The sequence below is a fragment of the Hemiscyllium ocellatum genome, chromosome 21, assembly GCF_020745735.1.
Source record: "Hemiscyllium ocellatum isolate sHemOce1 chromosome 21, sHemOce1.pat.X.cur, whole genome shotgun sequence".
NCBI classification, from domain to species: domain Eukaryota; kingdom Metazoa; phylum Chordata; class Chondrichthyes; order Orectolobiformes; family Hemiscylliidae; genus Hemiscyllium; species Hemiscyllium ocellatum.
The window spans coordinates 56,737,870-56,753,799 of NC_083421.1; the positions used below are offsets into that span (position 1 = coordinate 56,737,870).

The window sequence follows — 15,930 nt, forward strand, 5'->3', positions numbered from 1 at the left end:
ACCATACTGTATCAATGACCCAATGCCGTACTATACTGTAGCAATGTTCCACTGTACTATCCCGCACCAATTTCCCAATACTGTACTGCACTGTAGCAATGTCCCAACACTGTACCATACTGCATCAATGACCCAATGCCGTACTATACTGTACGAATGTCCCAGTGTACTATCCCGCACCAATGTCCCAATACTGTACTATACTGTAGCAATGTCCCAACACTGTACCTTACTGCATCAATGTCCCAACACTGTACTATACTGTACCAATGTCCTACTGTACTATCCTGCACCAACTTCCCAACACCGTACTATACTGTACCAATGTCCCAATGCCGTACCATACTGTATCAATGTCCCAACACTGTGCAATACTGTACCAATGTCCCACTATACTATCCCGCACCAATTTCCCAACACTATACTGTACTGCATCAATGTCCCAATGCCGTACTATACTGTACCAATGTCCCACTGTACTATCCCACACCAATGTCCCAATACTGTACTATACTGTAGCAATGTCCCAACACTGTACCTTATTGTATCAATGTCCCAACACTGTACTATACTGTACCAATGTCCCACTATACTATCCCACACCAATTTCCCAACACGATACTGTATTGTAGCAATGTCCCAACACTGTACCATACTGTATCAATGTCCCAACACCGTACTATACTGCACCAATGTCCCACTGTACTATCCTGCACCAATTTCCCAACACTGTACCATAGTGTAGCAATGTCCCAACACTGTACCATAGCGTATCAATGTCCCACTGTACTATCCTGCTCCAATGTCCCAACACTGTACCGTACTGTAGCAATATCACAACACTGTACCATATTGTACCAAAGTTGCAACACCGCACTATACTGTAGCAATGTCCCAATACTGTACTGTACTGTACCAATGTCCCAACACTGTACCATAAAGTATCAATGTCCCAATGCCATACTATGCTGTACCAATGTCCCACTGTACTATCCCGCACCAATTTCCCAACACCGTACTGTACTGTACCAATGTCCCACTGTACTATCCCGCACCAATGTCCCACTGTACTATCCCGCACCAATGTCCCAACACTGTACTGTCCTATAGCAATATCCCAACACCGCACTATACTGTGGCAATGTCCCAACACCGTACTGTACTGTAGCAATATCCGAACACTGCACTGTACTGTAGCAATGTCCCAACACAGTACTATAGTGTAGCAATGTCCCAACACCGCACTGTACTGTAGCAATGTCCCAACACCATATTGTACTGTAGCAATGTCCCAACACCGCACTGTTATGTAGCAATATCCCAACACTGCACTGTACTGTAGCAATGTCCCAACACAGTACTATACTGTAGCAATGTCCCAACATTGTACTGTACTGTAGCAATATCCCAACACCACACTGTACTGTAGCAATGTCCCAACACCACACTGTACTGTAGCAATGTCCCAACACAGTACTACACTGTAGCAATGTCCTAACACCGCACTGTACTGTAGCAATGTCCCAACACCGTACTATACTGTGGCAATGTCCCAACACTGTACTATACTGGAGCAATATCCCAACACCGTATTGTACTGCAGCAATGTCCTAACATAGTACTATATTGTAGCAATGTCCCAACACCACACTGTACTGTAGCAATGTCCTAACACCGTACTATACTGTAGCAATGTCCCAACACCGTACTGTACTGTAGCAATGTCCCAACATCGCACTGTACTGTAACAATGTCCCAACACCATATTGTACTGTAGCAATGTCCCAACACCGCACTGTACTGTAGCAATGTCCCAACACCATATTGTACTGTAGCAATGTCCTAACACCGTACTATACTGTAGCAATGTCCCAACACCACACTGTACTGTAGCAATGTCCCAACACAGTACTATACTGTAGCAATGTCCTAACACCGTACTATACTGTAGCAATGTCCCAACACCGTACTATACTGTAGCAATGTCCCAACACTGTACTATACTGTAGCAATGTCCTAACACCGCACTGTATTGTTGCAATGTCCCAACACCATATTGTACTGTAGCAATGTCCCAACACAGTACTATACTGTAGCAATGTCCTAACACCGTACTATACTGTAGCAATGTCCCAACACCACACTGTACTGTAGCAATGTCCCAACACCACACTGTACTGTAGCAATGTCCCAACACTGCACTGTACTGTAGCAATGTCCCAACACCACACTGTACTGTAGCAATGTCCCAACACAGTACTATACTGTAGCAATGTCCCAACACCGCCCTGTACTGTAGCAATGTCCCAACACCGCACTATACTGTAGCAATGTCCCAACACCACACTGTACTGTAGCAATGTCCCAACACAGTACTATACTGTAGCAATGTCCCAACACAGTACTTCACTGCAGCAATGTCCTAACATAGTACTATACTGTAGCAATGTCCCAACACCACACTGTACTGTAGCAATGTCCCAACACCGTACTGTACTGTAGCAATGTCCCGACACCGCACTATACTGTAGCAATGTCCCAACACCGTACTATACTGTAGCAATGTCCCAACACTGTACTGTAGCAATGTCCCAACACCACACTGTACTTTAGCAATGTCCCAACACCATATTGTACTGTAGCAATGTCCCAACACCGCACTGTTATGTAGCAATGTCCCAACACCACATTGCTACAGTATAGTACAGTGTTGGGACATTGCTACAGTACAGTGCGGTGTTGGGACATTGCTACAGTATAGTGCAGTGTTAGGACATTGCTACAGTACAGTGTGGTGTTGGGACATTGTACTGTAGCAATGTCCCAACACCGCACTGTACTGTAGCAATGTCCCAACACCGCACTGTACTGTAGCAATGTCCTAACACTGCACTATACTGTAACAATGTCCCAACACTGTACTGTACTGTAGCAATGTCCTAACACTGCACTATACTGTAACAATGTCCCAACACTGTACTATACTGTAGCAATGTCCCAACACCACACTATACTGTAGCAATGTCCTAACACCGCACTGTACTGTAGCAATGTCCCAACACCGCACTGTACTGTAGCAATGTCCTAACACCGCACTGTACTGTAGCAATGTCCCAACACCGTACTGTACTGTAGCAATGCCCCAACACCGCACTGTACTGTAGCAATGTCCCAACACAGTACTATACTGTAGCAATGTCCCAACACCGTACTGTAGCAATGTCCCAACACTGTACTGTACTGTAGCAATGCCCCAACACCACACTGTACTGTAGCAATGTCCCAACACAGTACTATACTGTAGCAATGTCCCAACACTGTACTGTAGCAATGTCCCAACACTGTACTGTACTGTAGCAATGTCCCAACACCGCACTGTACTGTAGCAATGTCCCAACACTGTACTGTAGCAATGTCCCAACACCGCACTGTACTGTAGCAATGTCCCAACACTGTACTGTAGCAATGTCCCAACACTGTACTGTACTGTAGCAATGTCCCAACACTGTACTGTAGCAATGTCCCAACACTGTACTGTACTGTAGCAATGCCTTAGTACTGAATATACTGTAGCAATGTCCCAATACTGTATTATACTGCATCAGTGTTCCAACACTGTACTTTACTGTACCAATGTCCCAACACTCTACCACACTGCGTCAATGTTCCAACACCATACTATACTGTACCAATGTCCCAACACTGTACTATACTGTACCAATATCTCAACACTGTACTATGCCACAAGGTCCCAACACTGTACTATACAGTTCCAATATCCCAACACTGTACTATACCAATGTCCCAACACTGTATTATACTGTACCAATGACCCAACACTGTACTGTACTAATATCCCAACACTGTACTGCAATGTCCCAAAACTGCACTGTACTGTACCACACCAATGCCCCAACACTGTACTTTACAGTACCAATGTCCCAACTCCTGAACTGCACTGCACCAATGTCCCAACACTGTACTATACTGTACCAACATCCCAACCCCTGAACTATACTGCACCAACACCTTTACACTGCAACAGTGTCCTGTCCTTATTGACACTCCAATACTGCAATAATGTCCAACTCTGCAACACTGTGCTATACTTTAAAATGCTCCAGCACTGCACCAGAGTTGGATACAGAACCAACCACCCCAACACTGTGACACTATGCTCCATTCTACCAGTCTCCCAATATTGCAAGTAACCCAACACTGTCCTCTACTGTATCACTGCCGCAACACTGTATCACTGCACCAACATTGTGCTGTCCTATTACTACACCAATGCCTCAAACTTCAACAGACTCCCACCAATGCAAGTGGGTTCCAAAGCCGTGACACAGTCTCAACATAGCAACAGTGCAATAGTGAACACAATTTAATATCATTTATTGGTGCAGCTCTGGCATTTCCTGAGGTTGTGAAAGGGAATCTGTAAAACCTTCTTTCCACTTCCCTTGAATGGGCACACCAGCGGAGTTGATCTCCAGGCTGCTCAGTAGTGTTATGAGTTCATTTGTCCACAACAGCGGGTGGTGAATTTACAAAACAGGCCCCGGAGCTGAGCTCAGCAAAGTTAAATTCTCAAGCAATCTTCAACATTTCAGTATTTTGATAATCAACTGATATCACGATTTTAGTTCATGTCCAACAATAACACAAATCCAGAATATTCCAGACCACTATTCCTTTTTTTTGACCAGGTTTCCACACTGTCCCCAGTCTGCAAAATAATAGGATCAAGCAAAAGAGTTAACAGTAAGACATTACATCACTCCACTCATAACAAGAAAACCTTCAACCACGTTAAAGCCAAACTCTCTCCTGTGTAATTTTCACTGGTTCACTTCCAAGTGTTAGTTTGTGTCCCTCAGTAGCAGCTATAATTTATGATCACTTTAAATGGTGACTACCCTGAATCAGCTCTGAGATGGATGACCATTTGATGCTACGTATGTCATTTGCCTGCACTGACTGTGGGGTGGTGTTCAGCTTATTTCAAATACAATATTGTTAAGTCCTGCTCTATAAAAACCAATACAGTTTATCATGAAAAGATACTATGTCACAAACATGAACACAGATGTTTAATCTCTCAATGACTTGTATATATAAATAAAATATCTGGCCTTCAACACCATCTCGCAGTGCATCACAACCGATGTAGGACTTCTGAAATGCTGTCGCTATTGGAACGTCGGACATGTGCAGCCAGCTTGTGTACAGCAAACTCCCATAAACCTCAAAAATGATATGAACAGCATGGTGGGTGTTACAGCAGCGTAAGAAGACTGCCAGCTACCACCTTTTCCACGGTGTTGAGAGACGGGCATTAAATTCTGGCTTAATCAACAACTTCACATCTCATGAACAAATATGCGGATAAGTGGCATTGAAATGCCCATCAGCCATGATTGAATGGTGGAGTAGACTCGATGGGCTGAATGGCCTTACTTCCATTCCTATTTCGTGTGGCCTTATGGTCTTAATATATTGAATAGACACTGTTTTAGGGGTATTGATTCAGCAGTAAATGTTGGCCAGGCTACCAAGAATGGGTGCACCGGTTTTGCTTGACATAGTGCCTTGATTTCTTTCACATCCACACAAACAGGCAAATAGGGTCTTGGCTTCACACCTTATTCAGGAAGGCAGCAGCTCTGACAATGGAGCACTCCCTCAGCATGGCACTGGAACATCAGTACAGATTTTGAGTTTTTTTGCGCTGAAGCTGTGGAAAGAGACAAAGCAGTACTGTCAAGCCCCAATGTGCAGTGCCCACTTTAATCTATTGTGTTTTAAAGCTGTGCAGCTTTCAGGCTGTGAAACACCTGTCTGCATCTCGTGTACTGACTTCATGTCGGTTTGTTGCTATTGGGGGCGTGCAGGATTTTTGCGCCGTTTTGCATTGGCTCAACATTGGCTCCTGTCACCCGATCTGCATCATTCTGAATCGCACTCAAGGAGAGACGTTTGTTTGCACTCAACAAATATCAATTGTTTTCCCCTCTTAAAAAGCTGTGTAACAAACAAACAAGCAGAATATCTGAACCAACAGGAGCAGCTGAGGCCTGAGCTGACACAGAAACTGCTGGGGAAACTCAGCCAAGGAGGCAGCATCTGCGGAGAGTGAAGCAGAATTCATATTTGTCTTTGTTTCAGGCTTGAACTGCTCACTCCTGTGAGCACAACGCCACCAAAGGTTCCACACATCTCAACACCTTCAGCAGAGGTCCATGTTGTGGTGATGGAGGGGTGGGATAGTCAAGCTGCTTCTGCAGTGGTCTCTCTCTCTCTCTCTCACTAGTATCTTACTCACGTGGCCATTCTTCATGGTCTTTCCCTCGATTGCTAGCATTGACAGTCCAGGCCAGATGTGGCATTTATGGGGATGGGGATAATTGGACCAAACTGTCCAATCATCAAAGTCTTTGATAAGAGTTCTCTGCAGTAAAAATGGTTGAGCTGGGAAACATAAACTAGGATACCATAATGTGAAGGTGCCAGTGTTGGACTGGAGTGGACAAAGTTAAAAATCAGGAGAAAGTGAGGACTGCAGATGGTGGCGATCAGAGTCAAGATTAGAGTGGTGCTGGAAAAGCACAGCAGGTCAGGCAGCATCCGAGGAGCAGGAGAATTGACGATTCGGGCAAAAGCCCAAATTTAAAAATCACACAGCACCAGGCTCTCGACCAACAGGAAGCACTTCCAAATAAACCTGTTGGACTACAACCAGGGTTGTGTGATTTTTAACTAGGATACCATTGACTCAAGACTCTTAGGGACTTGACAGGATAGATATGGAGATGTTATTTCCCCTTGTGGGAGAATCTAGGATCAGAGGGCATGACCTTAGAGTAAAGAGTCACCCAATCTGAAACATAATGAGGAGGAATTTCCTCTCGCAGTGAATCAGTGGAATTCCTTACTGCAGAGTCCTGTAGGGACCAGGTCATTAAGAATATTAAAGGCTGAAATAGATTTTTAATCAGTGAGGGAATCAAGGGTAATGGGTAAAGGCAGGAATTAGATTAGATTACTTACGTGTGAAAACAGGCCCTTTGGCCCAACAAGTCCACACCGACCTGCTGAAGCACAACCCATCCATACCCCTAATCTAACACTACGGGCGATTTAGCATGGCCAACTCACCTGACCTGCACATCTTTGGACTGTGGGAGGAAACCGGAGCACCCGGAGGAAACCCACGCAGACACGGGGAGAATGTGCAAACTCCACACAGTCAGTCGCCTGAGTCGGGAATTGAATCCGGGTATCTGACGCTGTGAGGCAGCAGTGCTAACCACTGTGCCACTCATGTGGAATTTAGGGTGATCAGATCAGTGATGATCACAATGAATCATGAAGCAGACTCCATACCCCCACTCCTAAGGCTTAATGGATGGAATTAGAGCAGCAAAAGTTGATACACCTTGACATTACACGAACACACTGGAAAATCAAGAATATTTTAAGGAGGAATATGGACAGGTAATTGATGTTGATGATGTTGGGACATTACATGGGACTAAAGGTGACTTCTTTCATGGGAACAACATGGTACAATGGATCAACAAACACTTTCTGAGCTGGAAGTATCCACGACTCTGGAGAAACGTCAACAGCAAACTACAGCAAAGAACTGACAGTAACTTTTTATAAAGTCAAGGATCCGGTGAGATTGGGTGGAAATTCCATGAGGAGGAAACAAAAGGCTCAGTTATATCCGAACATGGGCATCTTCACAGGATGGAGGATGGGCAGACACCCAAGGATTTTCTTCATGGTGAGTTAGCTACAGCCAGAAGACCAGTCTACTCCAAGAATGCCGGAGGGACCTGAAAACCCCAGGTGCCAGGGAACCACTGACAATACAGGAGCAATGGTGTATCTCCATAGTGATTGGTGAACACCTTAATGATCACAACAATGATAAGTGAACACCGTAAAGATTACCATATTGATCGGTGAACACCGTAATGATCACCATGGTGATTGGTGAACTCCTTAATGATCACCATAACGATAAGTGAACACCGTAATGATCACCATAATGATCGGTGAACACCTTAATGATCACCACAATGATAAGTGAGCACCGTAATGATCACCATAATGATCGGTGAACACAGTGATGATCAATGAACATATTAATGATCACCATAACGATCAGTGGACACACTAATGATAACTATAATGATCAGTAGCTATTGAGGGTTGCCAATAGATGCCAACACCAAAAACATCCACACACAATGATACCTGATAATTACTTCATGAGTGGCAGATCCTGTCCCTCACGGATTGGCGTCTCTGCAGTCATCAGCAAAAATTACAGTTTGTGAAGCTACCCCACACCCAAGACATTGATTTACTGCATGGCCATCATCATGCACTGCAACAGAAGACACTGTCGCCTTTGCCAGACATCTGTGTCGAAAAGTGTGGTGCTGGAAAAGCACAGCCGGGTCAGGCAGCATCCGAGGAGCAGGAGAATCAATGTTTCCAGCAGGAATCCTGATGAAATGCATATGCTCAAAACGTTGACTCTCCTGCTCCTCGGATGCTGCCTGACCTGCTGCGCTTTTCCAACACCACACCTTTTGACTCTGATCTCCAGCGTCTGCAGTCCTCACTTTTTGCCAGAAAACTGTCCAACAGCAGAATTGGACAAGACATCTCGTTAGGGTCAAAAGTGGAATCTTATGCATTCATCCAATATCACAGATTCTTCTTAACTGATTCCTGAGGGTTTGGAAACAGTTCTGGGCCAAACGGAGAAGTTTAAAACACAGATCAAAGGGCAGAAGATCCTGCTCTGGAGAATATCTACTTTGCTGCACACCTTTCAATTGGCATTGCCACAATCCTTCTACTCTGCAAGCTTCAAAGAACATGCTGTCCACTGCTGTCCTGACCACTGCCATCGTGCTGATGGCTTGGACAGAATTTTAAAAGTTGACTTGCTGGGCAGTTGTGTTTTTCAAAGAAAAGCTGTAATTTGAGTTCCCTGCCAAGAAAAACTCAATAAGAGAAAATTCATAAAGTCTGGATGTGACCATTTGTCTGGAGATTGGGCCAAGTCATGCTGGAGAGGTAATTGAGTGGAACTCTCTGATGTAGCCATACTGGGCAGCAGGAAGCTCACCAGCATCAGCCAAAACGAGATGAAAGCTGGCATTTGTGACCACTGTTTGCTTTAGCAGGTGGAATTAAGCAACTAATAAGTTCTTTTTTAATCCTCCTCTGCAAAAAATAAAGTTAAATTGAAGCATTCAAAAGAACGCTGGATGATTATCTGGATAGGCACTTAAAAGGCAGGAGATTGGCATTAGGTAAATAAATTGGTGCAGACACAAAATGGGCCCAATGGCCTCCTTCTGTGCTGTAACAATTCTGGACAGGTGGATGTTGAGGAGATTCTGGATCAGTGGTGCTGGAAGAGCACAGCAGTTCAGGCAGCATCCAAGGAGCAGCGAAATCGACGTTTCAGGCAAAAGCCCTTCATCAGGAATAAGGGCAGAGAGCCTGAAGGGTGGAGAGATAAACTAGAGGAGGGTGGGGGTGGGGAGAAAGCAGCATAGAGTACAATGGGTGAGTGGGGGAGGGGATGAAGGTGATAGGTCAGGGAGGAGAGGGTGGAGTGGATAGGTGGAAAAGGAGATAGGCAGGTAGGACAAGTCCGGACAAGTCATGGGGACAGTGCTGAGCTGGAAGTTTGGAACTAGGGTGAGGTGGGTGAAGGGGAAATGAGGAAACTGTTGAAGTCCACATTGATGCCATGGGGTTGAAGTGTTCCGAGGCGGAAGATGAGGCGTTCTTCCTCCAGGCGTCTGGTGGTGAGGGAGCGGCGGTGAAGGAGGCCCAGGACCTCCATGTCCTCGGCAGAGTGGGATGGGGAGTTGAAATGTTGGGCCACGGGGCGGTGTGGTTGATTGGTGTGGGTGTCCCAGAGATGTTACCTAAAGCGCTCTGCTAGGAGGCGCCCAGTCTCCCCAATGTAGAGGAGACCGCACCGGGAGCAACGGATACAATAAATGATATTAGTGGATGTGCAGGTAAAACTTTGATGGATGTGGAAGGCTCCTTTAGGGCCTTGGATAGAGGTGAGGGAGGAGGTGTGGGCGCAGGTTTTACAGTTCCTGCAGTGGCAGGGGAAAGTGCCAGGATGGGAGGGTGGGTTGGAGGGGGGCGTGGACCTGACCAGGTAGTCACAGAGGGAATGGTCTTGGTGGAAGGTGGAAAGGGGTGGGGAGGGAAATATATCCCTGGTGGTGGGGAAAATGTTTTTGGAGGTGGCAAAAATGTCGGTGGATGACTTGGTTTATGTGAAGGTTTGTAGGGTGGAAGGTGAGCACCAGGGTTGAGGAGAGCAGTAGCATTGTGGCAATGTCACTAGATTAATAATCCCTAGGACCACTGGCTTGCATGTTGGGGATATGGGTTCCAATCGTGCCTGGCCAATACTGGTGACTTTTACAAGAGGCCCTCCTGGCTTGGTGTAAGGTAAGCTAATACTCCAACAGTACAGCAGGCAGGCACGCTGGGCCCATGAACAAGACCATGGGGCTCACGCACATAGCTCTTTGAAAGTTGCATTGCAGATGGTTAAGAAGGCATTTAGCAGGCTTACCTTCATTGCTCAGGCCTTTGAGTACACAAGTCGAAACATCATGCAGAGGTTGTACAGGACATTGGTGAGGCCACGTTTGGAGTACTATTTACAGTTCTGGTTGCCCTGCCAATTATTATTAAATTGGAGAAAAAGTTTCTCAGGATGTTGCCGGGTCTGGAGGGATTGCGTTATAGGGAGAGGCTGGGACTTTTTCACTGGAGCTTAGGAGGGTGAGGGGTGACCTTATCGAGGTTTATAAAATCCTAAGTGGCATGGATAAGGTGAATAGCATTGGACCTTTCCCTAGGGTGAGGGAGTTCAAAAGTATTTGGGATATTTTGAAGGTGAGAGGAGAAAGATTTAGAAGTGATCCAAGGGGGGCAACATTTTGCAAATACAGAGCTGGTTCATGTGCAGAATGAGCCACCAGAGGAACTTATAAATATAGGTTACAACATTTAAAAGACATTTCGACAGGTACATGAATAGTGAAGGTTTAGAGGGATATGGGTCAAACACAGGCAAGTGGCACTAGTTTAGTTTGGGGAACTTGGTTGGCATGGACAAATTAGACTAAAGGGCCTGTTTCCATGTTGTATGACTGCGACTCCAGTGGGGTGCCTGGCATCAGTCAAATTTAGCAGAAGTAATGTCAGATTGACTGGGTACAACTCTGAGGGGATGTTGCCACTCACAACACCCCAATCCAACAGGCAGATTTCTGTCAGCCCCAGCCAACTCAGTGGGCACAATGTTCGATGTAATGATGAAGTGAAATCGATGCCAAGATACAAAACAGAAACAGATTTTGCTGAAGAAACTCAGCAGTTCTTGCAGCATCAGTGGAGAGAGAAAGCAGAGTTAATGTTTCAGGTCCAGTGACCCTTCTTCAGAACTCCCAAGAGATCATCGTGTTTTCAAGGCAGCCATTTTCATGTGAAACTGTGTAGCAGTCAGTGCACCGCCCATGCTCCAGGAATGACAGACATGGAGTAGTCATATAATATCCCCCCCCGGTGCCAACAAGATTTTATGAACATGGATCAAGCCACTCAGCCAATTGTCTGTTTCTGTAGCGCCTTCCCTGAGGACAATACAAGTCTTGCTGGCCAACTGCAGATGTCATAACAGACCAAATTATTTCAAGACTGATCTGTCAACACCCCATGAGATAGATGTTTTGGCAAGTTTGTACAGGTTTTGCTGCTTTCGGACCAGGTGTCGAGGCATAATCAACATACTTACAGAGAGCTATCCTCCATTAGGGGGACTCTGTTGAAGTGGGAATTGCTGTACTTTAAGGGCCCTTCTTCACAGGTGTCAAACTTTGGAGAAAACACATGTGCCTTTTCTCTTCACATTAACAGTACACCCCTCTGAGGTATCTGTACTTCTCTAATTCTAACTTCTGAATAATCATTCAATCATTCATGCTTAGGCCTTTAAAGATGTAGGCTCTGGAATTCGCCCCATAAAGCTCCCTTCTATTTTTCCCTCGCATAAGATACCCCAAAGAGCTTAACGCTTTGATTAAGCTCTTGGCCGACTGCGCTAATATTTCTTCACGTGGCACTGTGTCCAAAATTGTCATCCCACTCAGAGGGAAGAGGTCAGGAGTATTTGGAAATGAATGCATTGGATGGACCGGAGCTCCATTTGGAGGTAGATAAAAATCAATGCGTCATTCACAAGGTTGACTGTTCTTTTCCTCTGGTGGGCTGTAAAACACCTTGGCAAATTTAATTAAAGGCACTACATGAATGCAAGTTGTTGCTGTAGCTGAAAATCCATTATTAATAATGTATTTGAACGTGAGTAGGATTGCTAGCTGTGGCAGCCTTGTGAAAGATCAATGTCTTTGACAAAGTCCTTCTATTTACGTTTGGAATGAACAAATCAAAATGCTATTGTGGAATGGTATGTAGGAAAAAAACACAGCAATGAGATAAAATGACCGGATTGTCTAGATTTTTTTTTAGAATGTGATGGGGATAAACGTTGGCTAAAAATACTGCTCTGTTCTTTCACAGATTCTGCCATCAAATCTTCTGTCCACCTACAATGGCAGACAGGGCCTGAGTTTAATGTTCCATCTGGAAAATAGGCACCTTCAATTGTGCAGCCCTCCCTCAGTACTGCAGCCTGGACTATGTGTTCAGGCCTCTCGAAGCTGACTTGAACCCCACAACCATTTCGTTCAGTACAACACTGCTCCCCCACTGAGGCATGACTAACACCTATATAACAACACTGGACAGCACAGTCTTAGAATAAAGGGGTGCCAATTTAAGACTGAGATAAGGGGGAATTTCTTCTCTTGGAGATTTATAAATCCTAAAGATTTACACAGATAGCTGTGGGGCGGAATCATTGTGTACATTTAAGGCTGAGATTGATAGATTTTTGAGTGATCAGGGAATCAAGGATTACAGGGAAATGGAAGACCGCAGATGGGAGGCATGTTGGATCAGACATGACCTTATTGAATGGCAGAGTTACTGAGGGCCAGACAGCCTACTCCTGTTCCTATTTCTTATAGTCTTAGCACATTCAACTGGGCGACATTTCCTCAGACCCAGGTGTACCTGCTACCTGTTGTAGTTTGTGATCCCAACCACAGCCAAATCAACTTGACCAGGAGGTGACCTCCTTTCCTCAGAATGGAAAGAAGATTATCTCACAAAAGGATTGAGAGATTTTCCTTCCCTGATGAATTCCTGCACTTCAACAACAACGTGTAATTTATTGCTTCAGTTTCTACACTGACATCAGTTTTCCAGACATTCTGACGAATGCTAGCAACAATGACTGTGGTTAGTCCAGATTCCTTTCCTCCTACATCGCTTTCAGGCCTTCTGCATCAGCATGGTGTTTTGAATGCTTTTATCAGATTCTTAAATGCTGACAGGCTTAGGGTACTGGAATAAACAATAGCAGCTGGACCATTCCATTCCTAGTGACCAGTTCAGTGCAAGGCTGGAGCTTGCTGTTTCTCTCATGTCCAGATCAATTGCAAAAATAAAAGCAACATACTGGAAATCCGAAACAAATGCAGAATTCTGGAGAAGTCTGACAGCATCCATGGAGAGAGAAACAAGTTAGTGTTTTCAGTCCAGTGGAATTTTTCCTCAGAACAGAGCTCGCTTCCTGTTTGAACTCTCCACTCTCCATCACTCCTTATGTCTCTCACCAAGGTGCTTACAAATTTATCACATTCTTAAATTCCTGGTCATTGCTGCTCAAATAACTAGACGTATCCATGTGTTGTAACAAAAAAAAATCACTATCTGAAGCAATAATCATGTTGTCCCCTTTCACTTTCTGATCTAAGTGGTTTACAACTGTTTTAAATTGATCTTAGCATGTCAGTGAGGAGAAAGTGAGGACTGCAGATGCTGGAGTATCAGAGCTGAAAATGTGTTGCTGGAAAAGCGCAGCAGGTCAGGCAGCATCCAAGGAGCAGGAGCATAAGCCCTTCATCAGGAATGAGGAGAAGGTGCCAGGCAGGCTAAGATAAAAGGTAGGGAGGAGGGACTTGGGGGAGGGGCGATGGAGATGTGATAGGTGGAAGGAGGTCAAGGTGAGGGTGATAGGCCGGAGTGGGGTGGGGGCGGAGAGGTCAGGGAGAAGATTGCAGGTTAGGAGGGCGGTGCTGAGTTCGAGGGATTCGACTGAGACAAGGTGGGGGGAGGGGAAATGAGGAAACTGGAGAAATCTGAGTTCATCCCTTGTGGTTGGAGGGTTCCCAGGCGGAAGATGAGGCACTCTTCCTCCAACCGTCGTGTTGTTATGGTCTGGCGATGGAGGAGTCCAAAGACCTGCATGTCCTTGGTGGAGTGGGAGGGGGAGATGAAATGTTAGCATGTCAGTATCAATGGCTGAGCCAGCATTTCTTGCCTGTCCCATGTTACCCTTGAGAAGGAGGTGGCGAAGGCCCTTCTTGAAATGCTGATGTTCATGGAGGTTGGTGTTGCTGTTGGGGAGGAAGCCCCAGGATTGTTGAGCCATCTACAGTGAAGGAACGGTGATATGGTTGCAGGTCAGGACGGGTGAATATGCAAGTAGGTGGTGTTCCCCTGCATCTGCTGCCCTTGTCCTTCTAGATGGTAGAGATTGTGGTTTTGGAAGGTGCTGTCTGAGGAGCCTTGGTGAATTTCTGCAGTGCATTTTGTAGGTGGTACGCACTGCTGTTATTGAGTGTCAATGATTGAGAGACTGAATGTTTAAAGTGATACTTTGTCCTTGATAGTGCTAAGTCTGATATTTAGAATCCCTACAGTGCGGAAACAGGCCCTTCAGCCTAGCAAGTCCATACTGACCCTCCAAAGAGTAGCCCACCCACATCTATTTCCCTACTCTACATTTACCCCTGACAAATGCAATTTAGCATGGCCAAGTCACCTAACCTGCTCAAGTTTGGACTGTGGGAGGAAACCCACACAGACATGGGGAGAACATGCAAACTCTGCACAAACACTCACCTGAGGCTCGAATCGAACCTGGGTCCCTGGTGCTATGAGGCAGCAGTGCTAACCACTGAGCTACTGTGCCGCTCATATTGTTGAAACTGCACTCAGCCAGAGATTCCAAGTAATCCTATTTTAAGCATGGTGTGATTCTGTATCAGCATGGTGTTTAGAATGCTTTTATCAGATTCTTTGAATAGTGCTGTGTTCATTTTTGTTGGCATAAGGTTACCCCATATGCTCAATCGCATTTTAAAACGAAGTGTTCCTCCCATGTGTCCCTTCCATCACCCCTCCCTCCTGCACATCACTTCCATCCCTTAAACCCTCACTGCTTCCCACCAGCTTAGTGGTGAGGAGGAATGGAAGTAGTGACCAGGAGGCTGGAGACAGCAAGTAAATTAAAAATATACTATTAGTTAATAGCAGAATTAATGTTAATAAGAATATATAAATTACCATAGTTAGAAGATCTTTGGGGCATTTAGGATCATGGCAGCCAGTAGGTTTTTAATGTAAAAATTCCAAGCCAGAAGCACAGCCCACACTTATTACATGCTTTTCAATGGGATTTAGGTTTAGGTTGTTTCACACGCCACTTTTCAGGAATACATTAGGTATTTAAATGAGGGACAAATGTATTCCATGGTACTCATGATCTGTGGCTTTGAGGATGGGGACAGTTCTGGGGAGTTAGGAGGTGAGTTACTCGCCACATGATTCCCAGCCTCTGACCTGCTCTTGTAGCCACAGTATTTGTATGACTGGTCCAGTTCAGTGTTCGGTCAATGGTTACCCCCAGGTAATGGCTGGTGGAGGATTCAGCGGTGGCAATGCTGTTGA

General features: G+C 45.3%; 1 protein-coding gene across 2 annotated transcripts in view; it reads right to left on the reverse strand.

The window, feature by feature from the left end:
• cercam (cerebral endothelial cell adhesion molecule) overlaps positions 1-15,930 on the reverse strand; it is a 116,587-nt gene that overhangs the window by 20,079 nt on the left and 80,578 nt on the right. The window contains exon 12 of one of the 2 annotated variants that reach the window (XM_060841526.1): positions 15,823-15,923. The exons of the other annotated variant lie outside the window; for it this stretch is intronic. Coding sequence (XP_060697509.1) covers positions 15,823-15,923 — 101 coding nt within the window. The remainder of the gene's footprint in view (positions 1-15,822; positions 15,924-15,930) is intronic. 2 annotated transcript variants of the gene reach the window in all.